General features: G+C 37.6%; 1 protein-coding gene across 7 annotated transcripts in view; it reads right to left on the bottom strand.

Annotated features, from left to right (window-relative positions):
- TPP2 (tripeptidyl peptidase 2) overlaps nt 1–27,436 on the bottom strand; it is an 82,965-nt gene that overhangs the window by 31,939 nt on the left and 23,590 nt on the right. For all 7 annotated transcript variants that reach the window (XR_005243754.2, XR_005243753.2, XM_007960817.3 and 4 more), the window contains exons 6-20: nt 25,020–25,183; nt 21,170–21,324; nt 20,095–20,171; nt 17,275–17,402; nt 16,701–16,800; nt 12,810–12,958; nt 11,176–11,291; nt 10,486–10,654; nt 9,645–9,802; nt 8,564–8,640; nt 6,496–6,602; nt 3,520–3,674; nt 2,229–2,345; nt 1,891–1,991; nt 539–635 (exon numbers count right to left, since the gene is read on the bottom strand). Coding sequence is in view for 5 of the 7 variants with exons in the window: in XM_007960817.3 (XP_007959008.1) it covers nt 539–635; nt 1,891–1,991; nt 2,229–2,345; nt 3,520–3,674; nt 6,496–6,602; nt 8,564–8,640; nt 9,645–9,802; nt 10,486–10,654; nt 11,176–11,291; nt 12,810–12,958; nt 16,701–16,800; nt 17,275–17,402; nt 20,095–20,171; nt 21,170–21,324; nt 25,020–25,183 (1,870 nt within the window). In the remaining 2 variants the exon portion in view is untranslated. The remainder of the gene's footprint in view (nt 1–538; nt 636–1,890; nt 1,992–2,228; nt 2,346–3,519; nt 3,675–6,495; nt 6,603–8,563; nt 8,641–9,644; nt 9,803–10,485; nt 10,655–11,175; nt 11,292–12,809; nt 12,959–16,700; nt 16,801–17,274; nt 17,403–20,094; nt 20,172–21,169; nt 21,325–25,019; nt 25,184–27,436) is intronic.

Here is a 27,436-nt window from a genome sequence, read left to right as displayed (position 1 = left end):
TCAGGACCTCTAATTATTTTATAAAACTGTAATCTGAAAACTCACTGAAACCAATTCATTTCCCTAACATTATAACCAAACTGATGTGTGTTTCAGTAACAGTTTTACTGAAATCTCATTGATCCAGCATTTACACTGGCCTCCATTACTTCCGCCACCCATTCCACCTGGGAGCTACTCTGATCTTTTCCTGTTCCAGTGCCTTCTTCACAGAAAGCAATCAGGCCCAGCACCAACATCAGAAGACAGATGGTATTTCTGAGCCTTCTAATCATCCCTGGGTCAGATGGACAGTGATCAGTGATTTTATCAACTAAGGCTCAAGGTTAGGTCACCACTCAATTACATTTTGTGACTTTACGACTGAATGGTATTTAATTACAAATTATAATTTCCTAAAGAGTAATTTCAAATTAACCAATGTTAATCACTTGATTCTGTTTTGTATATATACACCATATACACTGTCCTTCCATTTTTGATTTTATGAATCATAAATAAAACACAAAAGTTCATCCTTTACTAGGCAAACACTTACTTGATGAAAGTTATATGTCAGGACCATCTCATAAAGTTGACGGTTATTTGGCAAAACATCTCTTGATCCTAAAGGTTTTGTTTTTGCACTCACTGGGCTGTAATGAGGAAACTACATAACTGGTTTGATTCAAGAGTTCATTGAAACAGACAAAACCATAAGCAACAAAATCTGTAACATATTGCAAAAAGTGACAGATGAACCTTCCTGAGAGCTATCCTTTTCAGTATACTCTACAATATTTTAACCATTAACTTACGTAATTCTTTGATTGAATCATATCAATACATACAGTTTAAATTTTGCAATAAATATTACAAAGGCAATCTTTTCATGGCAAAAACATTTTCAAATACCAACAAATAGCTCTTAACACAACCAAATCCCAACACTAGGGTGACAACTAAAAGTGTTATAAGACAGGTTCTGATCTGTACTCCTTGTGCAAACTATTGACAGTACTGTGTTGTACACAGCACAGACTTCCCCAGGCCCCGGGTGCTCACCAGATAGCAGGGGCCACACTCAGCCCTCCTCCTGGCCGAGGGAATGGTATTTCATATTTTTAGTAGTCCTCTGAAGGAAGCTGCTAACGTTCAGATTTTATAAAGGAGAAAACTGACATTGAAGAGCACGTTTTAAATATAATTTAAAATGTCAGTGAAACATAATCTACTCCTTTAAATTTAGCTCCAATTTTTTAGATTTTGGAAGACAACATTAGGATGATATAAATTGGATCTATCTTCAAAAGTTGGATGTTTTAATTTTTATTGACAATTCTAGGAAGCGGTGTATCTTTAGACATTACCATGTCACTGACTATTGTCCCTAAATGGTTATTTTAATGCACTTATGACTAGGCTGCATGCCGATGAGCAACAGAAACCAGGTATCTTTATAACACAGTGAGTATGTGAACACAGGTCACAGTGCCCTGCTTTTGTAAGGGGAGGTGCTGAGGCACAAACTCAGGCTACAGTACTTAAGTTTCTACCATTCAATAAAAATTTCAGTATTGCAGTTTCTACAAATGATTGCACTAGGACTCACAAAATAATATCAGAGAGAATATTAACTTGCTATTTTATGGCAAGAAATAAAAAGGTGAATGTCCACTGATCCTAACTAGTCATGACAGGGATCGGCTATCTACCATCTTTGACTTTGCTGGTCAGGTGGGACAGTGAGGTTGGAAGCTGATACTGGGACTGCCTTGCAGAGATCGGCAAGGATAAAATTCTCACCTCTAGCATGCAGATGGGTTTAAAAAAAAGGCTCTTTTTTCAGAGTGTAAGAGATCCCCCCAATCTCTATTCAATATTTGTAGTCCCTAAAACATTGAATGATACCGTAGTGTTTGGACCCAGTTCTTCAAAGTTATGCAGGGAGCCAGATCTTCATATTTCAAGGAGGACTGAACATCAAAACGGTTGATTCCTTCCGACGCATGCTACAAAGGATATTTGTCAAATTACTTTCTCAAACTTTACGAAAAATAAGCAATATTTTGTACCTAAAATAAATGTGTACAATATAAAGTTTATAAGTACCCACACACAAAGCCTACTATTATCTTCAGAACCACAGGTAATTTCCCCTCATTAAAGTTTAAATCTAACCAATGAAATTACTCTCCAATAACACAAGTAACTGACATTAAAAATCATGAAAATGTTATGGAACTTACAATGTTTAACTGAGGAGCAGTACACACTATCCCATGGAAAGAAATGGTATAATCAATGTTGACATCACTGAGACTTGCCCACCAACGAGCAATGCAAAATTCAATTGCTTTTCCACCCTGAAAATAAAAGTAAATAAAATATATCTCTTATTTTTCTCAAATTACAGAATTTAAATACTAGCTGTTTCAGAGCAATTCCATGTTTTCAAACTTTTCCTTTTTGTAGCAAGAAAACTCAAAAATTTGAACAGCTATGCTAAGAGTTAGACAAATCATTTGCATGTATATTTGCAAAGATGTGGTGCAAGTATTTAAATATACATAGTTATTTACTCATAGCCCTATGTTTCTTGTCATAAAAGATCCTAGGCAGCTTCTGAAAGCACATATAATAAAGCAAATGTGATTTGATTACTTCAAAGTGAAATTAAAAATTAGGACCAAAAGAAAAATAATCAAGTATAATGACACAAGAAAGATACTACAACTTTGTAAGGTATACTCAATAGGCACAGTTGAGTTTGGGCTCAAAGCTGCCTGGCAACTAAAACAAAATGACATTACGGTCATTTACATCTTTCTCCCTGTTAAAAAACAAAGATAAGAAAAGAAAAAAAAAATTGCTCTTAGCACTGAGTTTTAAAGTATGTTTTCTAGCAATCAGTGAATTTAAAAGTTTAAAAAGATGAATCATGCAACACTGATCCATGGAAGAACACAAATGAAAAGTAACCAGAAACAAAGAGATACTGCGAAAATCCCACAACCAACTGAAAACACAAAGGAGCGAGTTGAAGGAAGAACATCAGTACTTTCACCTTCTGTGGAAGAAAGACTAGTCATCATTTCCAACACCACAGATAAGAATGTAGTGCTGCCATCATTTGAGGTAACTCAGACAAGAAGCAGTAGCAGTCTTCCTCTAATGCAAATTAGCCTCATAGCTTCTTAACAACACAGCATTAGTAAAATAACTTAAGTGACATGCAAACAAGTCTTAAAGAAATTAATCTACTGTACAACAAAGAATAATCTAAATCAGGGTCCAAACTACAAGACACCAGAATCTACCAGACTAATATGTTTCTTTGATTAAACTATTCCTCTAACTTGATTTCAAGTACCCTAATTAGATTTTCTATCTTCCTACTTCATTTTCTTTGGCATTAAAAAATATATTATCCCAATGTGCTAAATACAAAATATAAAATCAAATGCAAATACTTAGTCTTAGCCCATACCAAAAAGGCAAATAAATTGTTTTAGGATTATAAACTGTAGTTAAACTTACTAAGACAGGAAAAGCTTCAGTCAGTGTTCCTTTCTCTGGAAGAGAACAAAACTTATAGAATTCATGGCTTCGATATGCTCTTTGCTTCACAAGCTGGACTGCATGAAGAACAAACTTTGCTGACACCTCAGAAGAACATGAACACACTGTCACTTCTAAAATAAGAAAGAAAGAAGCAAAGTTTTAAACTTATAAGACCTAAAATTGACATAAAGTGGCTTTAATAATGCCCACTTAGGGAATAATTCCCATGTAGGGAATAAATAGGAATCAAAAATAAAATAATACACTCAAATCTGCATATTTCCATAAAAACAAATAATCAATAAAATATTAATAAAGTTAGAGGAGTAGAAGATTTTCTATGGGAAAGAAAGAAACTGGTATTAAAATGAACCAACATCAAGATGCTGTAAACACCTGGAAACAGCAGGCTGTCCACAGATGCATACACAGTTATATTAATTGGGTACCTTTTAAAATCCCTCCTCGTTTTAGCTGCAAACCAATCAATTCCAGATAAAGGTAGGTAGGTTGTATTTTTGGAAACCTTTATTTGTTATCATGCCTCAATTCCTCATTGATAATTTCTCCTAATCTCTCTTCTTGTGTGCTGTGTGCTTCTACAAAGCCTGTCAGGACTACACATGCTTAACTTTACTCTAAGGCAGCGCTGGAGGTAAGCCAAGATCACCGCAATGCCAGATTGGCAGCTTCTCTAAAGAATACCCAAGCTAATTCAAGGGAACTGAAGCAAGGCGCAATCCCGTGGCTCACAAAACCAAGTGGGCACAGAGCTCTCAGGACCTAGTCAGTTGCTAAGAATACAAAATCTAGTGTTATGACAATATTTCTAATTATTGAAATAAAACTAAGACTGTTAAATGCTCTGGACTACTTGCATTCTAGATCACTGGATAATTTTTATTCAAAAAACAAATTCTTTTCAACATCGACCTAAACCAATCATAAATCAGTGCCATTTATCACTAAACAAATACCCAATTCAGTATTATAGATTTGTATTCTTTAATTTACTAGTGCACAGGTTACCAGAGCCTGGAGTTGTACAACTCCAAGTGGCCCTATGAGAATGGTACCCCAGAAATGTTGAACACAGCAACTCTGAGTCCACTCCCTAGAAGTACTGTCAAGTGTGAGCGAAATCCCAACGAAGACAAGCTATGTATCAAGTACTCTATAAAATCCCTGATCCTTACAACAGACTAACAACTATATTTATAGTTGAAACAGAAGTTCAGAAAATTTAGAAACCTGCCTTCAGGTAACCATTAGTGTATGGCAGAGTGTGGATCCAAACCCAGACTTCTCAATTTCCAAAGCCCATGGCCTTGCCGCTACTCTGTGCTGTCTCCCTCTAATCCAGTTCTCTTAACTACAATGTCTTGGACTAGATGCTTTTAAGGCCTCTGGAAGCAGGGTCCTTGTCTAAGTAGCTCACCACCTTAGCCCATTGAAAAGGGCCTGGCACACAGATGGCACAGAAAAATATGCTTAATGAATGAGTCTAGTACAACCCCTGATTATCCTTAGAAGCCTCTCAATGCTGCAATAGCTCCATTATAACCCAGTATGCAAATTAACAGGCAATATTGGGTACTGTTCAATTCACTGCTTTAGCTCTCAGCTTTTGCTATTATTTTGCCCTTACCTAGTTACATAAAACAAGGAAAGTCTTGTATTTCCTGTGGTACCAGGTAACAAACAGATGACTGCATACAGATAGATGACTACAAGATGGTATGGGGAACCAAATACAACCAGTTATTCCCAAACCAGGTCACACATGTGTGGTATCAATATTGCATTTTCAATAAAGTCTCAGATGTAAATATATTTGTACTTTCATACAAGTACAAAAAACACACTCCTGAGTAAAATACAAGCCATTTTTACTAATGACACCTATCTACCTTATAGGGTTCTGATGGGACTAGACAAGATAATCTCTGTAAAGTGCTTAGCAGAGAGGCCAAATCCAAGAAGTATCAACAATGCTGGCTACTAATTTAAATTGGGTGACACTTGCTTGACTGCCCATATTTGCTTCCTTCTACCAATGTGAGTGAGCTCTGACAACTGACACACCCCTCCATACTGACTGTTAAATTGTAAATTTAGGACATATAACTTGTGAAGGAAAATATGGTATACCCACAGCTCATGAGCACTCTCACAGGACTATAACATGTTAATTCAAGAGCTTTGTGTTAGGCAATCATTTACTCTCAAAATTTCGGAGACACTGAAGTGAAAATCTCTCATAAACAGAGCTTCAAAGATTAAAAGCTGTTTCTAAAATTCTAAGAGTTTAACAGTTTGAGGTTTAAGCAACGCTGCATTGTTTAAACTGATTTGTAGTTATTTTAAAAATTAGGCCGGGCGCAGTGGCTCATGCCTGTAATCCCAGTACTTTGGGAGGACGAGGCGGGTGTCTCATGAGGTGAAGAGATCGAGACCACCCTGGCCAACATGGTGAAACCTCGTCTCTACTAAAAACACAAAAATTAGCCGGGCGTGGTGGCGCGCGCCTATTAGTCCAAGCTCGTTGGGAGACTGAGGAAGAAGAATCGTTTGAACCAGGGAGGTAGAGCTCGCAGTGAGCCAAGATCATGCCACTGCACTCCAGCCTGGCAATAGAGTGAGAGTCTATCTCAAAAGAAGAAAAAAAAAAAAAAATTATTACCAGATAAGGCATTATTCTAAACTAAGCTCAAACCTTAAATACTAAAAACATCTTAAGATGCCTTAATTTGCTGTATGGGCCAATGCAAAATATTACTAGATCTTAAAAACGTTTTGAACTTTACAAAAAGTCTAAGGTGCCCAAATATATATATATTAGTACCATTAGTACCAGGGAAATACATGTTACAGATAAATGAACCTCATATAGCTATAGTCATTAGAATGTAAACAGAGATAAGTGGTCACGTGGATTTTAATTTTACCTACCAGCCCATGTTGCACCCTCAGGAACCTCAATAAAATGCCTTCGAATTTGGCCAGGTTTAAAGTGTACATCTGTAAAGGCTAGATCGTAATGTGATGATTCATTTACTCTGAAAATTAATAAAAATAATTAAATGTATATATTTATTATAAGACCACAGATACCCTGGATTTTATTGGATAAATGCAAAATTTATCCAATTCATTAGAAATAAACACAGGGACTTAGAAGCTGGTTACAAAACAGTATGTACAATATTATTCAATTTCTGCAGTAGGTTAGCAGAGACAACCTCTGCCTCTGAATAGCAGAGTACAGATGATTCTATTTTGTCTATTTTATGATTTTTAAGATACATTCACACACACTATTAAAAAAGCATTCTCTTTTTTGTTAAAGGCATTCTACAACATTCACAGAATTTTCCAATTACCAGATTCCAAACTACAGTGAGTCCTAGATATTAAAATCAGTGACAAAGTTTTACGTCACTGATATTATAGCTATGAGACTAATGTCAAATTAAGCTCCTCCTGTAGCTTCAAAACACTCCCATGATGTAAAATAGTGAAGAAAAGGCAAATTACTTTCAAAGTATTTTTGTAAGAAATCAATGAAACAAAGTTTAAATTCATAACTACCCACCATGGAAACAAATTTTATGCTAGAGACAAATTCTTGTCAGTAGGACAGTTAAATGAGTGACTACTACATATGAGGCCCTGTTATTAGGAGCTAGAAAAGGTAACAAAGAAGAAAACATGATTCTTTACCCTAGACAGTCTAGCATGGAGAGAATCATCATGAGAGACATTTAACATAAGATGCTCCAGATAGACAGGAAGAGTTAGGGAGCCTGGGAAGCTTCCTGAAGAAGACTGCGTGGCAGCTGACTCCTGAAGGTCTTACATATTACCTTGTCTAAATTACTACTGGATTTTGAGGGAATATACGGCTGAGAATTTAACTGCTGCACAATTTTCCCATGTGTACACCACTTTTTAAATTTATTCTCAATTTCGTCCTGTTTCTCATGGGCAGGTAACTGTTGCATACTTAATATTTACCAGAGTAACTAACAGAACTGTTAGTTTAGAATTTCCACTTGGCTTCCAGTACTCTCACAATCTCAATCTCACCTTCATCCACTAGATAATTTATTTCATACATCCTGTATAACAGTAGTCCCTGTGCCTTCAGTGGGCTCACAGTCAAATAGTGTAAGTTAAATAAAAAATTACAAAATATTGGCTCAAGTCTGTTCAGGGACATGTAAAATGTGCCACGAAGCAGAAAGAAGGGACTCCCTTCACCCAGGGATGACCAGGAAAACACTTGGTCATTAACTGAAGAGACAGGAAACTGAAACCAAGTTATCAGCTGTGTATATGCACAAATCCTGAGAAACCTGGAGTGCCAAAATCAGTGAATTGGCCAAAATGTGTAATTTGGTGTACGGAAAGGCAGGAAACACTGTCTATAGCTATAACTGTGAGGGAGATTGTGTGCTATTTTAAGGAGCTTGAACTTGATCCTTGGAGGTGCCACTGATATATTTTAAGCAGGAAGTAATATAATCTGCTGATTTTTTCCTTGGTTCCTGGGGAATAAGATGGAAAGTTAAGAGTTTCTTAACTTCTGTTTCTACAGTAGATAACTAGAAAAGTGGGAGCATTAAGAGAAGAGAGTAAATCCCAAACATGAGGGAGACAAAAAGGGCAGGAATGGAGGCGAATGAAGTAATATTGTCAAATACTGCAGTGGGATCAGATCAGATGAAGGCTGAGTTAGCCTCTGAACTGGGCAATACAGAGCTCAGAGTGACTCTGGTGGAAACAGTTTTGATGTAGAGGCAGGGGAGATGCCAGGTGCCATCAGTTACTCTCAGAGTGCACAAGAGACAGCGTGGCTGACTACATGACACCTAAAAATGCTAGCTGGGAGTAGAACTAAGACAAAATCCCCACTACCTAGTTCTGTATTAGTGATCCCTTAAAAGTTCACAAGACTCCATGAATAGCCGTTAAAATCTTAGAAGTAACAGTAAGCTGTGAGTAACCTGTTACTTACTTGGCTGCTATAACTGCAGTGATGGGAACTCGGAAGAGCGGACCTGCGTTAGGGGATGCTATATCATATCCACATACCTTGAAAAAAGAATTGGTAAGTTTCAGTATCCATAAACAAACGTTTAAAAGTGGGGGAAGAGGTCTAAACTATTGATAGAATAAATCAATCTACTCTTAATATGTCAAGGTCTTAACCGCAGGCTGACTCCAGTTTCCTGACACTAGGTCACATAATTAATAGCAAACAGTCCAAACAAACGTATAGCAACATTTGACGAGTTTAAATGGGAAAATGAGATGTCAAGTACAAAGTAAGTGCATTTTAATTACTCCCAACTGCAAATTAGCTCAAACTAGTACTATAGATAACTTCAGATGTGGAGACACTGTTGTGATACTATTCTATGCCTGGTTTACAACTGTTTGTTTAACAGATGCTTTCTTCATCTGAGTACTAAAAGGTATAACTAGCTGGGTGTGGTGGTTCACACCTGTAATCCCAATGCTCTGGGAGGCCAAGGCAGGAGGATCACTTGAGGCCAAGAGTTCAAGACAAGCCTGGGCAACATAGAGAGATCCCATCTCTACAAAAATAAAAAAATTTAGCCAGGCTTGGTGGTGCACGCCACTAGTCCTAGCTACTCAGGAGGCTAAGGTGGGAATATCCCTTGAGCCCAAGAGTTCAAGGCTGCAGTGAACTACGATCATACCACTGTACTCCAACTTGGGCAACAGAGCAAGACTCTGTCTCTTAAAACAACAACAACAAACAACAAGAAGAAGAAGTAACTGCAGCTTTGTGTAGCTGACAAAAGACCAGTTAGAGGAAGACCTAATTGAAAGGTCCTGCTGTACCTCTTCTTTCTTTCTACTTATTCATACAAGGACAAAAGATATTCTTTAGAAACTTCACTGCTTAAATGAATACAGACACACCAGAAGAACTGTATAACCTGGCAGGTGGGTAGGTCTAGCTATTTCTTAGCAAGAAAGCAATACATTGCAAATAAACTTTGGATTTTTTTTTAACCTTTTAAACATTTTAAAGAGTGAAGAAAGTAAAATTGAAGACACATCAATACCTCTGTATAATGCAATCCTTCTCTTAAGCCCCTGGGATCCACACGTATGTTTATGTGTCTACATTGATTCATGAGTTCCAAATGGCTAGGACACTGAACCCAAGATGAATTTGAAGTCAGAGCTAAATGAAGCTGAAGGGATATTTTTTCAGAGTTTTCTGGCACGAAAAAGACCAAAAATTAAAGATGAGTATTTTTTTCTTTTTAAAAATGTTGCATCTTCCCAAATAAACTTAGCAACTTAGTTTGGTTGGCGGTAAAATGCATCCAAAACACAGCTTAAATAAAACAGTCAAACAATCTTCCTTACAATTTAGATTACTCATGATTCATTTATACTTTCACCAAGCACTGGTATGACCTTAAAATAAAGAGTTTAAGTGAATGTTTTCATTACTGCACACAGGTAATAGTATTCAACTGAAATGAAGACAGCCAGATAATAGTGATGACTATTTTTGTTCACACCTAATCAAGCTGCAATTCTCCTAGAGTGCTTCTACTTCTCATTCTTCAACTAAAAGCTCTCTCTTATACCTAAGCAGGTAAAGTGGAAAAGGAATTTGATGTTTTATCATCCACAATTTAATAAAGCTGTGGGTCACTGAGGCTCATTCTACTGTTTTCTTTGGTAGTTTAAGATGCTAACTAAATTGCCATTGTACAAGGACCCCAAATTGCTCTACTATTTTCTCCTATGACTATAAGATTTAAAATAATCATACTGGCAATTCATGTATTCTCTTCATAACACTGGCCCAAAGAGCAATTCTTTATTATGATACCACTCATTCAGATAGCAAATGTGAATACTTCAGCTTACTGCCAGCCTATTACTGACCTGTGTTCTCTGGAAATACAGGTTCAATGCCAACGCCATGATCTGAAGGTGCAGCCACCTGAACAGGATCTCGGAGGTAGATGCCACGGTTATTTCCAACAGTAACAGTAAAACCTAATTTATTAGCAAATGATGTATTCTGAACGAGGTAGTCATAGGCTTTATCAACCTAGTGAAAAGAATATACATGGTAAGATATAACAGTTGGGTCAAAAAATATTTTGTTGCAAATTACCAATCAATTTGATTTCAGTTGTAAAACAAATAGTGTTTATACTCACTTCTCAAAACTACCTGGTACCCCAACTAAGAGGATAATTCTACATTTTTGGAAACAATACCAGTCACATCTTCCACTCCACCCTATTCACACTGTTATTCTCAAGTGACCAAATTTAGGAACTAATCCCTATGCCATTATGACTGGACAGTTTTTGACCTCGATTTCTTTGCTTTGAATTTCTAACCTCTACATGGCCTCCATCTACTACATTTCCTGATCTTAGTGCAACAGATTTGTCTTAACTACAAAATTTGTTTGTGTATCCTTTTTGCTTATAGTTATATGGCCATATAATCTATAATTCAGATACACTGAATCGTTGTTATAAAATGAAATATTACCCAATAATACCTAAGATATTATCTTAATGATACTTTACAACCCATTTTTCATATAGGCAACAATACCTGAATAATACCATGTCCTTGAGCAAATACTTCTATATTGTCAGCCTTCACTGCAGTGTTTTCTAGAGCTCTTCTGACTGAATGAACTGTGTAGTCAATGTTATTAGCTTTCAGACCTAAAATTAAGAAACAAAAACAAGTAGTGTAGCACTCACTATCTGAAACCTTAGCCGCCCAACAGTATGATCACCTGTAGACTCTCTGGTTTTAATGTCTTGTGTTTTAACACTCATTTTAAAATCTTTTTTGAAGACCTGAACTAAACAGTCTGACTCAAACTGCTTGCGTCATATGAAGGTTTCATTCCACAAAAATCACGTGTTCTCATTATGCGGTGGGCAGAGACTCTGGTGTGGGTTTTGTACCGTAATATAAATATACAAAGCAGATATTGAAAGGCATGTGAATGACATTTTCTTTAAAACACTGCTGGGTTAAACTAAACAAGATGGCTGTTGGCGTTATAAGCCCCAGGGGAACTCAAGCAAAAAAGATGCTGAGGTCTCAAGACAGACCAATAAAATCAGAATCTCTGAGGACTGTCTCAGAGATTGCTATTTATTAAACACCTCTCAGATGATTCTAGGGTACAGCCAGGTTGGGAATTACTGTTTTATGGGAAGAATATGGAGGCCACCAATTCGTAAGATGAGTGCTGTATCATTCTTGTCCTCTCCAGAGCTCATCAAACATATATACATTGATGATACTGTCAGATACAACGCAAGCATGGAAACACTATGAAGTTATAACAGCAAATCAAGGAAATGACCTGTTTTGTGAGAATCTAAAAAAGGTGAAGCTCCATCAGAGGAACTGACATATGAGCCGCCTCTTAGAGAACATATAGGAGTGTTCAAGGCCACAACATGGCAGAAAGGAGTACACCCAAAGATGGAGGCCAAGAGGCCTTGAAATATCTGGTGAGGCTGAAGAGAACTAGAAAGAGGGTCATGTTAGGATCCATCCTAAGAGTGTGGGCTCAACCTAGAAAAGGATGGTAGCACTTGACAGTGGTATATCATCACAGGTTTATGCTGGTAGCAACAGTGTGGACAGGCCATGCTGAGGAGATGTGGTCAGCAGAAGAAACTGTGGTGTGGGTCAGAAAAGGGGTGAAGACAGGAGGCAGAGGAGAGACAACTTAAAGAGGGACATTTCTGTGGAGGGAGTTTCATACCAGCCTGGCTACCCTAAATGTGAGTTCTGGCTAAACCCAGTGTCACTCTATTTAATCCTGGGCACCACTCTAGAAACCCCTCCTCTACCTCATTTTGCTCACAGTATCCATTAACTTCTAACATGCAACATCTACAGTTTTTTATTTTGTTCAAAGTCTGTTTATCCCAACCATAATATATATGATATAAACTTCAAATAAGCAGGTATTTTTGATGCTTTGTTCACTAATTTAGCCCCGGAGCTAAAATACTGCTTGATAGTTGTTAACAAATATACTACTGAATGAATAAATACACATTCAAATTGTCATTATCACATAAGTTATTTGTTACCTTAAATTCTACTTTGTGCCAAGGAAATTATCAATTCTACTACATGTTCTTACCATGAGAGCTTCAGAAAACAAAAATATCTGTCTGCAATAATGTAAGCACAATAAGGAACATGCTTACCTGAAAGGATCAGGGCAATGCCTCCACATGCATTGGGGGAAGACATAGATGTTCCATTCATTAGCTGCGTCCCTCTCAATGTCCAGTTAGGAACAGAAGCAATGGCTCCTCCTGGTGCACTGATACTCACACCAAGGGCCCCGTCAGCACTAAATGGAAAGCCATTGAAGTTTGCTTAGGATGGTGAAAGCTCAACATAACACGGGCATTTTTAAGACAGCCACTGGTTAAATCCAATAGTATAACACTGTGTACTAACTGCACTCATTACAAATAATGACAAAGATATTATTATGAAGAATCAATGGGGGAAAAACACCCAGCATAGCCATTTTCCCATATGCAGCATTTATTTTTTCCTTATAAGCGTACAGAAATGTCTGTGTGTATATACATATCTGGGCATGTGTGACAGGCCATAGTGTCAGGTATATTTAGAGAGATTAAACAAATGTCACTGTTCTGACTCTTTGATGAATGTACTTCTCTCTTATCTGTAATAGGAAACTTTCCTTTTGTTTAACGTCTAATATAGCACTGTACAATAGAAATATAATGTGGGCCATATAAATTAACATTTTCTATAAGCCACATTAAAAAAAGCTAACAAGACACTAATGCAATTAATTTTAATATGTTTAACTAGACATAGCAAAAATATTAGCATTTCAACATGTAATTATTAGAAAAAAAAGAAAAATGAATTCGTTTACATTTTTTTTTGTACCAAGTCTTTGAAATCTGGTGTACATTTTATACTTACAGCACATGTCAATGCAGACTAACCTCACGTCCCTGACTGCTGCAATACTGGATAGCTCAAGTCTAACAGGACTGCCCAGCTGACAGCTTCAACCAAGCAAAGTCTGATGCATTAAAGCCCTTAGAATTCATAATCACATTATCATCCAACAAGGCTCTGTCCTCTGCCCCAAGTAAAGAAGGAATGGCGCAGAATAGCACACTACTTCCACCTTCCTGGCAAAGTGGCCATACATTCCCCACAGAGGCGGCCAGACTCTCCTTATACCAATCTCCCAACTGAGTGAACGATTTTACTCGGGTAAAAACACTAGGGCAATTTGGCTTTACATTTTTATAGAGAACTGAAAGCAATACATATTTATTCCTCTTGAAATGGGCTGATGGCACCTCTTTCAGGAAATATCTTAGACCGATTATTATTAGGGAAATATCTGTTGACCTGTGAAGATGTTCACGATGTAATACTGAATGACAAGTAGGTTACAAAAGTGCCTGAACAGTGTCATCTCCCACTAATTCATGGGAGAATGACTAAAAGGATGTTCATCAAAATGTCACCTGTACATATCACAGATAACAAGGTTTAGGGTGATTTTCTACCTTCTTGTTCGCACTGTATTGACTAATGGTATTCGAAATGAGCACTGGTATTTGACAGCATTAGAAAAAATAACTGGAAATAATCATGAATTCTGACTACTTATTGTTCTTTATTAATTTTCCACTAGCCCGTTAAAGTGGTAAATGATAAAGCATTTCTAGGTGTTTAAATCAGTATTCTAAAAATGAGTCTCAGCTGGGCATGGTGGCTCAAGCCTGTAATACCAGCACTTTGGGAGGCCGAGGCGGGCAGATCACGAGGTCAGTTCAAGACCAACCTGGCCAACATGGTGAAACCCTGTCTCTACTAAAAATACAAAAATTAGCCAGGTGTGGTGGTGGGCGCCTGCAATTCCAGCTACTTGGGAGGTTGAGGCAGAAGAACTGCTTGAACCTGGGAGGTGGAGGTTGCAGTGAGCCGAGATCACGCCACTGCACTCCAGCCTGGATGACAGAGCAAGACTCCGTTTCAGGAAAGAAAAAAAAAAAAAAAGTCTCATGAAACAGAAATGTTCCCTTAAAATTCAAAAAAAGCCAGTAATATTTTTCTTCTCAATTTATATAATAAAACTTCATAACCTGTTTATGTAGCTGTGATTACATGTGCCTGCCACCGTGCCCGCCTAAATTTTATATTTTTAATAGAGATGAGATTTCACCACACTGGCCAGGCTGGTCTCAAACTCCTGACCTCAAGTGATTCTCCTGCCTCGGCCTCCCAAAGTGGTGTGGTGGGATTATAGGCGTGAGCCACTGCACCCGGCCCAGACATTTGGTAATACATCTTTAAGAAACATGCCACACGTGCAAATGCCTGGAAGTAGTAGATGCTGTGTGTCTCAGTCAATGCTGATGCGAGGCAGTGTTTTCCAAAGATAACAGAACATGCTCTGCTCGGTGACCATTAGTCAATGCTTTATATTTTGTACCATCTAATGTAATAATTAAAGCAAATTATTTCTAATAATATTTCATGTTTATGAAAAATGAAACAAATTCAATTCTTAGAACATCTGGTTTGTGAATCAATATCTACTTTAATCCAAGCTTCCCCCATAATTCATGAACTCCTTGGTATTTTCTTAAAATAATTCTTTAAATGCTCTATGGCAAATAGCAGCAAATCCTGGTTTAAACATTCTCTAATACTTTGTTTTTACATTGACAATAAGATAAAACTTAAAATTCCAAACTCAGTTTTAGAAGAGAGTAAGTTTAATAATTTTACACTTTTATTAACTGAACATAAAACACATCAAGCTTTGCTGACTTTTGGCTCTTATCCTAAGCCACTCTTACTGAGTGTCTTCAGCTGGGCTGGCAGGGGCAGTCTACAATGACAGTGCAAAGCAAAGCTTTTTGATCCATGTGGATGTCCACAGCCTGGCTATTTTCAATGACATTTGATAATAAACTACTAAGATTATTTTTTAAAGAGGAATCACCTAGAGAAAATGAGGAAGATATCTGTAACTCAAAGAATGTAACATTATTGCATCTCACTTGAACACAATTTTTCTAATCTTATCTTCCAATATTTCCCACTAATCTTATACTTCAAACATACTCAGTTACTAGTTATTTCCTCAAAAAACTTTACTCTAAAACCTGCTCATCTTTGGGTTCATGTTATTCTTGGCATATAGAACTCTTTTCTTCTGTCTCTCAACATCCTATCCATCCTTTAAGGCCAACTTCAATACCATCTCCTCCATGAAGGCGTCAAGTGACTGCTCCCACCTCTGGAGTCCCATCATACTAAAATGGCATTTGAAACTCAGATCACAAACTGTTCATTTACGCCTTGCCCACTGTAGGCACTAAGGTATTTGCTGAACTAAATTCAAAGTCTATTCTTTTTATAAATTAACTCCAAAGAGATGAATTAAAATAGGCTTTATTTTTCATAGGGTTTATGTACCCGTTGATGGTATAATGAAGAATTACATAAATTAGGACTTAATATACCTCTTAAGAAAATTAGTTCCCAGAATCAGATAAATATAGTTCAGAGGGCTTCAGGGAACCAAAAGAGATAAACTTCATTTCTCAATCAGAACTTGTTTACTTACAGATCTCACCCAAAATTGCTCAAAGTAAGTTATAACTTCAAAAACACGAGCCACAGGTATGTGGGCCCTATAACTGTGAAGCTTTATAATAAAGTTCAGGGCTTTTGTTTCACCAAAGTTCAAATATCAAAAATTATTTAAAACTAGGCCATCACTACTATATAAAGATAGCCAAGTCCCCACTTTTTCTTTAGATTCTTATAAATGAAGAATTATGGATATGGGAATAAGAATTTATACTCAGAATAGTGATGTTCTCCATGTAACAATGACACTATTTCATTTATTTTAATTATCTGTCCTTGAGATAACACTGTTAATCAAAATGAAAATACTGAAAAAAAGTAAAAACCAACAGAAAAAAACTAGCAAACTTATCTAAAACTCTGCCCTTCTCAACAATGTAAAGTTTAACCAAATATACGTACTGGTCCCGTGTTCTACCTATACCTACCTAGGTCCTCTAGAAGACCACGTGTATTGATTTGCAGGTAATTTCTCTCTCAGTGAATACTCAGCAACCATCATATCAGGAGAAACATAAGCACCAACACCTATGGGATGGATTTAATCATTAAGAAAAGAAAACAAATAGGGATTCTGATTCTAAACCCACTGTTGGCTTGAGTGAACTGCCTAATCTCTCAACACCAGTCCTCTCTCTAATACAATGAAAGAATAAAATTTAATAAGGAAACAAGGAAAGTCTACTATGTACCAGACATTTTACTAAGAACTTTGCTTTTGGATACAAAATACCTATCTCCCAGGATTATTTTACAAATTAAATATGCTAATGCACCTAAAAGCATGCGTTTATATTTCTATGAAACAACTTATTTCAGTCCACTTTAAATTACAGTCAGTTCTAGATGTGCCAGTTCCCCTACTAGACTCTAAGTTTCCTGAGGACACACTTAAAGTGTACAGTGTCTTACACGTAATAGAGATACAGGTAACATTTTATTAACTATTGTTTTTTGTTTGCTTGTTTTTAAACAAATCTATTTCTAAAACAGGAAACTAACCTATCACACTTGATGTAGTTCCACCTGGACAACCAACTGTAGACAGGCATGGACCATTATTTCCAGCACTTGAAACATAAATTATATTATGCTTCCATACTGCTTCATTAATTACTTCACAAATTCTCCTGAAAAAGAGATAATTCCTTTGAATATATAATCAGCCTCTATTCCCAAAGTGTATATAGTACCAAAACCTTGTTAAAATATATGGTTACATAAATTTTGGTACATCCACCTTTGGTGGGACATGATACAGATATTCTAGGTGATATACCCTACTTGGGCTTCAGGGTAGGGAAGCAATTTTAAGGCCAAATTAAATGTGGGAAAAATGCTAGATGTAAAACAAAAATACATGGGAAAATATACTACAAGGTGGTAAAATATTAGTAGTGACTGGGGCAATAGGTGGTTCCATTTCCATTCCCCAGTTAACATACTCCTGAAGACACACCTCAGAAGATTCATACATACAATTATGAGCAGAAATTGACCCAAAGAACTAGTATCTTTTGTGGCAAAGGTAACTAAGGCCCTAGGAAGAACTTAAGAGCAAGATTTTAAAGTGTAAGAAACCTGCTTAGAGCTTGATAGCAAACAAGAAAAATTTACTGACATTAAGTAAAGGAGATGAGGTTAGATCATGAAGAAGAAAATGAAGTTAACATTAAAAAGTTACAAGGCCATGTACAGGGCCCTTCAAAGTTGTAAGTGTGAATATCTGAGACAGGAAAGAGTATCAGCAAAAGAGGACTTCAAGAGGATGAAAGTTAAAGAAGTAGAGAAAGAAATACATTTAAGTAAAAGAAGTGAGAGAAGAGGGAAGAATGAAATGACTGATGATAACAGGGTGCATGTTACAAGGACGGTAAAGTGATGTCTCAAAAACCAGATGGTAGCTTGGTGATGAGAATGGGGGAGAGATGATCAATAAGTAAGTAAATACTCAAGGTAATTTCAAATAGCTACTAATATGAAGAAAAAAAAGGAAGGTAACATTAAGGTCAAGGCCATGACACGATTCGGCAGCAAAAAGACAATGAAGGCAACGAGGAAGGAGGGGAGTGGGGGTACATCCTAGACACACTAGAATGGATTGAGGAGATGTGAAAACTGACCGAGTCAGTGAATATATGACACCAACAGTAAGTTTTGCCGATGAGATGCAAGTCACTAAAGAGAACAGCAAAATTTCAGCAATTCTGGGGGTCTGTTGGGTATGTATATACAACTGGGGATGGCTTCAGAGGGAACTGGGTTCCCACATGCACTTGGAAAAAAGAAAAAACCACACTGGTGCGTCAGGTATCGGGGAAACCCACCCCCGATAATTCAACGTAGGTTCTTTTCTATTTCCCTAAATGTCGGTTGGTCTGAGAAATAAAGGGAAAGAGTACAGAAGAGAGAGATGTTAAAGCTGGGTATCTGGGCACACATCACATCGGCAGGTTCCGTGATGCCCCCCAAGCTGTGAAGCCAGCAAGTTTTTATTAGTGATTTTCAAAAGGGAAGGGAGTGTACGAATAGGGTGTGGGTCACAGAGATCACATGCTTCACAAGGTAATAAAATACCACAAGACAAATGGACGCAGGGCGAGATCACAGGACCAGGGCAAAATTAAAAATGCTAATGAAGTTTCATGTCCCACTGGGCATGCACTGTCATTGATAACATCTTATCAGGAGACAGGGTTTCAGAGCAGACAACCAGTCTGACCAAAATTTATTAGGCGGGAATTTCCTCGTCCTAATAGGCCTGGGAGCACTACGGGAGACCGGGCCCCGGCTTATTTCATCCCTTATCTGCAACCGTATAAGACAGACATTCTCAGAGTGGCCATTTCAGAGACCTCCCCCTAGGAACACATTCTCTTTCTCAGGGCTGTTCCTTGCTGAGAAAAAGAATTCAGCGATATTTCTCCTATTCGTTTTTGAAAGAAGAGAAACACGGCTCTGTTCCTCCTGGCTTTCAGGCAGCCAGACCTAATGGTTATCTCCCTTGTTCCCTGAACATTGCTGTTATCCTGTCCTGTTCTTTTTTCAAGGTGCCCAGATTTCATACTGTTTTTTTTCAAGGTGCTCAGATTTCATACTGTTTAAACACACATGCTTTATGAAAAACGTGTACAGTTAATGCAATCATCACAGGGTCCTGAGGTGACATACACCCTCAATTTATGAAGATGACAGGATTAAGAGATTGAAGACAGACATAGGAAATCACAAGAGTATTGACTGGGGAAGTGACAAATGTCTATGAAATCTTCACAATTTATGTTCAGAGATTGCAGTAAAGACGGGCGTAAGAAATTATAAAAGTATTAATTTGGGGAACTAATACAAGTCCATGAAATCTTCACAATTTATGTTCTTCTGTCATGGCTTCAGCCGGTCCCTCCATTTGGGGTCCCTGACTTCCCGCAACAGTAATTATAATGATGGATAGACTGTTAGACCTAAATTGCCTGGGAAGAGAAGTGAGGATACAGTGAATCTGACAGTGAAAAAACACCAGAGGAGTCTGTGGGTTGCACATCTCAGAAGAACTGTGAGGGAGACCTAACCAAGGAAGAGTCACAAAGGACAGCACAGGAATGCTCAGAGTTGAGATTTTAGGCATGATGCAGTGAATGGCATCAGCGTCATCACAGATGTGACCACAGGAATGGGGGCATGAGGCCTACAAGACACACAGTTACCATCTAACCACTGCAACTGTTCTTTCTTCCACTGTGACATTCAATCCGCTTATGAAAAACATCTAATGCTCTTCACTGGCTAAGGTTCTATAGCTAACAACTGTCAAGGAACACTCACCCAGAATTTGGCCAGTGAGTTGCTTCTCCGTAACTGTAGTTGACAAGATCACACTTATGATTTATAACTTCTATCATCTATTAAAAAGATTAAAGAGTCTAGTTTAGGCAACAATTTATAGAAACAGACTAGCCAGTAAAATAAGGGCATATATATAATCCTATAGTTTCTTAGCCAATCATATTCTAATTTATAAGTTACCTCCAGGCATATCACCATATACCTGGACATATAAGTACATAAACACAAAAAGGTAGGAGGAGACACATAATAAAGTAGTCAATGAAAAAAAAAAAAAGCTAGCATTTCTAGAAAAGAGTGGGGTTAGAGGGGGAGAGTGGTAGAGGGAATGGAATGGTCCTTCCTAGGTTAAAAAATCACTAAAATTAGGGCCGGGTGCGGTGGCTCACGCCTGTAATCCCAGCACTTTGGGAGGCCGAGGCGGGTGGATCACGAAGGCAGGAGATCGAGACCATCCTGGCTAACACCGTGAAACCCCGTCTCTACTAAAAACACACACAAAAAAATTAGCCGAGCGTGGTGGCGGGCGCCTGTAGTCCCAGCTACTCGGGAGGCTGAGGCAGGAAAATGGAGTGAACCCGGGAGGCGGAGCTTGCAGTGAGCCAAAATGGCGCCACTGCACTCCAGTCCAGCCTGGGCGACAGAGCGAGACTGTCTCAAAAAAGAAATCACTAAAATTAAATATACTTTCCTACGTTAAAATGACGTACAGAATATTAGCTGAGGTTTTAAATTCCTCTTAGGCTAGAGAAAGCTGGCTAAGAGGTCTTTCTTTTTAAGTATCTCAAAATTGCTTGTTAGGAGATTTGCTAGAAATGACGAGTATGAAGTAAGTAATTTTTTCACAAAGGTTAGGCCAAATAACTTACCATAATAATATTTAATAAAAATAATTTAAAAATAAATTAGTAAATATTTTTGCTTTGTTAAACAAAGTCCTGTATAGTATATATATTTCAACGTATTCTTGGTAAACCAGGAGCACTTACAAACCTAAAAATATCCAAGATCATTAATCATTAATCTTCTGAATCAACAACTCACAAACACTCACAGCTCTTATGAGGCCTGTGCCTGTTTCCATTGTGCTTAGTCTTGTATCACCAATCTTGATGGAAAGAATTTGAGCACCAGGAGCTACCCCATTCCGTTCAGGTTCTTCTGGAAAGTGTCCAGCAGCTATACTAGCTACATGTGTCCCATGAGCTCCTAGAGACATAAAGGTGGGGAAATGACAAAACATTCTCATGGACTGAAAGGTCATTCAATTCAATTTGTACATTATTAATCATGATAAAAAGAATACACATTACTCTGCTACCCTGTTCATGGAGAGTAAAAACTCAAGTCACAAAGGAAAAGTATTTGCAACATATATAGCTGACAAAGAGCTTATATCTGGAATATATAAAAATCTTTCAAATTCACAATAAAAAAAGGGAGAATCCCCCCTTCAAACATTTGAAAAAGCATTTTATAAAAGAAGATATCCAAAGGGCAAACAAACACACGAAAAGATGTTTAATTTCACTCGTCATCTGGGAAACGCAAATTAAGCCACAAAAAGATGCTCTACATACCTTCTAGAATTGCCAAAATGTTAAAGGCTGACAAAAGCAAGTGTGGATGGAAGTACATACCACAAACCGCTGGCTGAAGTGAAAGCTGAACACTGCCACAGCCTATGAGCCAGCCAGAACTACCTCTAGCTACACACAATACAAAAATGTGTGCACACGTAACTAAGACACCCGCAAAAATGTTCATGGCAGCACTGTTTATAAGATTCAAAAATTTAAAAACAACCACAATATCCATTAATAGTACATGGTTACATGTATATCAATTCATAGAACTGACAATTATACAGCAATATATATAAACTACTACTATGTACTATGAGATAAAGCTCACAAAAATAAGGCTGAACTAAAGAAGTCACACACAGAAATGGATATATATTGAAATTTCATATAAATGAAAAAAAGGCTGAACCATCTGAAACTGGCACTATTTTATCATTTCCAATCATAAAAAGAGCAACATCATATGGTCCAAACTAATGTGGTAAAGGAGATCAGGTTAGTAGTTAACTGTAGGAGGTGGGAGGGTAGGTTACTGATTAGGAAGGGGCATGATGGGAGTTTCATTATGTTTTATTTCTTGACCTGAGTTATGGTTACAAAGAAGTGTCCACTTTGTGGTAATTTGAAGAGTTGTACAACTTGTGATTTGTAACTGTTTTTATACATGTTATATATAAAGTAATACTAAAACAAAAAACGAGCCTTTTAGTGAAAAGGTTTCTTAAAAGACATGAATATAGAGAAATATTCCACTACTCTCAGAAAAACAATAATACAATAATTCCACTACTCTCAGAAAAATAATAATACAAGAAAAACAATAATACAATGATAAATGACAACTGGCACTGGGCCTTAACATTTGGGGACTATAGTGTGTTAGAGCTCCGGGGGAAGTAGGCAGGCATCTCTATGTGGCTTTGAATGGGGTCTGCAGCAATGCTGAGTCTCCTCTGCTCTAGCCAGATGCTGTCATGCAAGAAAACATTCACCCAACGTTGCGGATTCTGGCTTTCTTACTTTTTTCCCCAAACAAAATTGGGAAAGCACAATTTTAATGTGATTTTTCTCCAAAATACCTTACACCAGTTAGAATGACTACTATTAAGACTGACCACAGCCAAGTGTTGCTGAGGATATGGAGCACCTGGAATTTTCATACACCACGGTGGAAGTGAAAAGGGTAGAGTCCTCTTAGATAACAGCTTGGATGTTTCTTAAAAAGTTAAATGGCCAGGCATGATGGCTCACACCTGTAATCTCAGCACTTTGGGAATGCAAGGAGGGCGGATCACAAGGTCAGGAGTTTGAGACCAGCCTGGCCAACATGGTGAAACCCTGCCTCTACTAAAAATACAAAAACTAGCCAGATGTGGTGGTACGCGCCTGTAATCCCAGCTACCCAGAAGGCTGAGACAGCACAATCACTTGAACCTGGGAGGCAAAGGTTGCAGTGAGCCAAGATTGTGCCACCTGCACTCCAGCCTGGGTGACAGAGTGAGACTCTGTCTCCAAAAAAAAAAAAAAAGAAGAAAAGAAAAAAAAAAGGTAAGTACATGTTTACCATATCCAACTAGTTCTCTCAGCTATCAGCCCCAAAATAAATAAAAATATATGTCGACAGATACCAAAACAATCTAAATGTCCATCAATGGGAAGCTGGATAAACAAACTGTGGTGTAGCTATATAAAGAACTATTACTCAGAAATAAAGAGCCAACTTTATAATCATAACATGAATGAATGTCAAAATCATTATGCTGAGTGAAGGAAAGAAAACCATATTTTTTATTCCACTTCCATAAAATTCTGGAAAGTGTGAAATAATCTGGAGTGACAGAAAACAAATCAGCGGTTTCCTGGGATGTGGGTGGAGAGAGGCTGGATAATAAAGAGAGCAAACTTGGGGGTAATGAGTATGTTCATTACCTTGATTGTGGTGGTTTCCTGGATATATTTATATATTTACATAAAAGTTTATCAAAGTATATACATGTATGTATGTGACGTTTTTGTACTTAAGCTATACCTCAATGAACTGGGAGGTAGGAGGGGGGCATTAAAGAGTTAAAGTCATCCCACTTCATTCTCCTTTCTCCCCCCACCCAAGGAGGGAGAAGCTCCCCCAGAAGTAGCCATCATCCTACTTTGTGCATAATCTTTCCATCTATATATTTAACATTTTCACCATACAAACACACATATCCATAAACACTGCACAGTACTATTAGGCATGTTTTAGAGTTCTACATGTTTTATCATCAATATAATTTATGTATTAGGGGTTCATACATACATACAGTATTTTGATTGCTATATAATACATTCAGCCCTCTGGATCCACAGGTTTCGCACCAACTAGATGCAATTTAACCAACCACAGATCAAAAATATAAATATTAAAAAAAATAGTATAACAACTATTTATATAGCACTTACAGACTATAAGGTATTAGAAGTCATGTAGAGATGACTGAAAGCATATGGGAGAGCATGTGTGTAGGTTATACACAAACACTACATTATTTTATATCAGGTACTTGAGCATCCGAGGGACATTCTAGAACCAATCCCCCCAGATACCAAAGGATGACTGTATGATAGTAAGAATAACACACAGTTGTTGAAAAAATCTGTTTTTTTGTTAATAGGTATTTAGTTTCCAACTTTTTGGAAATCACACAACGCCATAGCGAGGATTCTTTTATCTGATTCTCTGTACTCATGAGTGAATTTCTCAAGAGTTAAGATTTCAAGGCAACATTGCTGTTCATAAGATAAATTCTACTGATGGATTTTTTTTTGAGATGGAGTTTTGCTCTTGTTGCCCAGGCTGGAGTGCAATGGCAGTGTCTTGGCTCACTGCAACCTTTGCCCCCCAGGTTCACACAATTCTCCTGCCTCAGCCTACCAATTAGCTGGGATTACAGGCATGCACCACCACACCCAGGTGATTCTGTATTTTTAGTAGAGACGGGGTTTCTCCATATTGGTCAGGCTGGTCTCAAACTCCCAGCCTCAGGTGATCCGCCCGCCTCGGCCTCCCAAGGGATTACAGGCCTGAGTCACCGCACCCGGCCTATTGATGGATTTTCTGATGTTGGACCATGCTTATATTCTTGGACTGGATCCTATATGGTTATGACCTTAAAAAACAACATCTTGCAGGTGAATTAAATCACATTTATGATTCTGGACCTAGTCCTTTAGCTGGGATCTCTAGCTTAAAATTCTCTAGAAGGTTGCTGTGGGCTATTGCAATGTACCACTTATCACCTCATAAATCTATATCTCATTGGTCAATCTGAAATGGGATACCTCCGCTGGTCACAATGGAGAGCAGGTTTCCATCATCGTATATATTAACGGAGTAATTCAACATCTCAGCTGTGCCAAAAGAGCCATATTCTTGGGCTTCTTTGTAGTTTCTCAATACGGTAGATTTACTCAAGTCCCCATCTTCATTAGAATCAATGCAGGCTCTATTAATTAAAAAGAAATGGAGACAGTAAAATTTATTTTCTTATCTTTTTAAAAATCATGTAATACAGTCTCTCTGCTACTTTACTACATTACTACTTCTACCATAACAAATATAATGACTACCTGGTTTAGGCTGCTTCATAGAGTGGGCAGTAAGGATTAGGTAAGATAGCTTACAGGAACCAGTTCTTAAATCATGTACAAAGTGCTTTAAAAATACTGTCCTTCACAAAACTTTAGGTTGAAAACCACCTGAACTCTTAAGAATTAGAGCTAAAACTTGGCTTAGAGTTTTAGAGCAGTTTAGGATAGTTCAGACACATGGCCTAGGTCTAATTTCTAGCTGCTTCTTTTAGTAATGGCTTCGAGAATCTAACAGTTTACACAAGTTCTTTGAAACTAGGTGAATTTTACTGAGCTTCAGTCCTATAGTTATAACAGACTTTTATTTATTTCTCACAAAAGCACTTTCTACATTATTTTATAGTTGTCTTCCTTCATGTTTTTTCCATTTTACTAGCATTTTAGTTTTTAAATTACATTCCAAACACTTTAGAAGATAGCCTGATTAAAACAAAATACATCTAACATTCAAAAAGTCATAAATGAAATGAACATCATTAAAAGTTCAATATTATGTTTTTAGCTGTAAGTATGTTTTAGCTGCAAGAACTGTTTTAACAAGCTATGCAAGTCAGTCAAAATTGCCAAGTAAATTAATGGAAGCCTATTGGTAGAGCACAGAGAGAAGATTTATCGTAAATACTGAAGCATATTTCACTAACAAATTACAATACTTTGGAAAAAAGGATTCTTAAAAATTTGTTTTTATGCATGCCCTAATGTGACTGATGTCATTTCAAATAATACAGAATATACCAACGTATAGGAAACTAAACACTTATGGGGAAAATGAAGCAAACAGCAAACAAGTCACGTATTAAAACAGAATCAGGCTTGAGACTGGTTGGTAAAATGCATGTCGCCAAATCTTCCATATGCTACAGAAAGTAGCACTTGTCTCCAAAATGTATGCAATCGGCCAGCATCCATCCTGGAAGTCATCTATGAAGTCCTCCCTCTACCCTTCCCCAGCCCATCTAACTGCACAGTCCCATCTCCACAATGTGTCTGCCTATTTCCACTGTCTCTTCCTTACCTGTTGCCTGACGAGCTGATGGCCTGCTCTGCCTCTACGTTTGACTCCTGCTTAAAACCTTCCATGTCTTCCAACGGCTCTTAACGCTGAAACTCCAGAGCAAGGCCCCTAATCATCATCTGCTCACCTCCCTTACCTCTTGCTCCCATCATATCCTTTGTGGCCACACCAAACTTCTCACAGTTCCTCCAACATCCTCTGGATCTTTCCCCCACCCTTTCTACCTCTCTGCTTAGTTTACTGTGATGATCCTTCAAGTCTCAATTTAAGATGTCATTACTACTTTTGGGAAATCTTTCTCAATGCTTCCTAGACTGGTTCAGACGTTCCCAACACTTGCTTCCATGGAGTCTAGAGTCCATAGAGTAGCTTCTATAGTGTCAACCTGATACAAAGAAGGTACTCAATAAACATCTGCCACATGATTACAGAATTAATGAAATCATCTTTAACAACATTCTCACAGCAAATACAGTGACACATTCCACAGGTCAGTTTCTTATAACCACCACCATTGGAGTGACTCAACAATACAACCAACACATCAAAACATAAATTACTACTGACTTCCCTAAATAACTCGACAGGAGAACTATGAATGTGGTGCAAGTTATAAGTTTCTGAAGGTCTAGTTGGCTGAATTCAAGTAGTAGTTAGAATACAGCGAAAGGATATGAAAATGAGGCTCATACACAGAGCAGGGTACATGTAAGTTGGGAGGATGATGAGAAAAGACTTTTGTTTTACGTATTTCTCGACATTTTCACACATCTCTCAATTTTCTATGGAAAGAATATAGAGCTTTCATCAAGAATCTAAATGGAAACATGACATAAGCAAGGTCAAAATCCACCGTAAAGAAATCAACTAATAGCTTCTCCTTTATGTAATCCTCTGTAAACACTGCTTCTCTCAACCAGTTCTTGTTCCATTTGGAGTGACAGTGAGTCTGAGGCTCTGCGTCCTGACAGATGCTCAGAGCAGAGTCATCTGAGGCCACCCGTTAAATGTAGAGATATGCGCTTAACAATTAGCAGAAATATGGAAGGGAGAGCACCCGCTGGACATTCGTCATCAAACAAAACACCCAAAG

Source organism: Chlorocebus sabaeus, chromosome 3, assembly GCF_047675955.1.
Source record: "Chlorocebus sabaeus isolate Y175 chromosome 3, mChlSab1.0.hap1, whole genome shotgun sequence".
NCBI classification, from domain to species: domain Eukaryota; kingdom Metazoa; phylum Chordata; class Mammalia; order Primates; family Cercopithecidae; genus Chlorocebus; species Chlorocebus sabaeus.
This window is presented reverse-complemented; position numbering and strand designations above follow the sequence as displayed.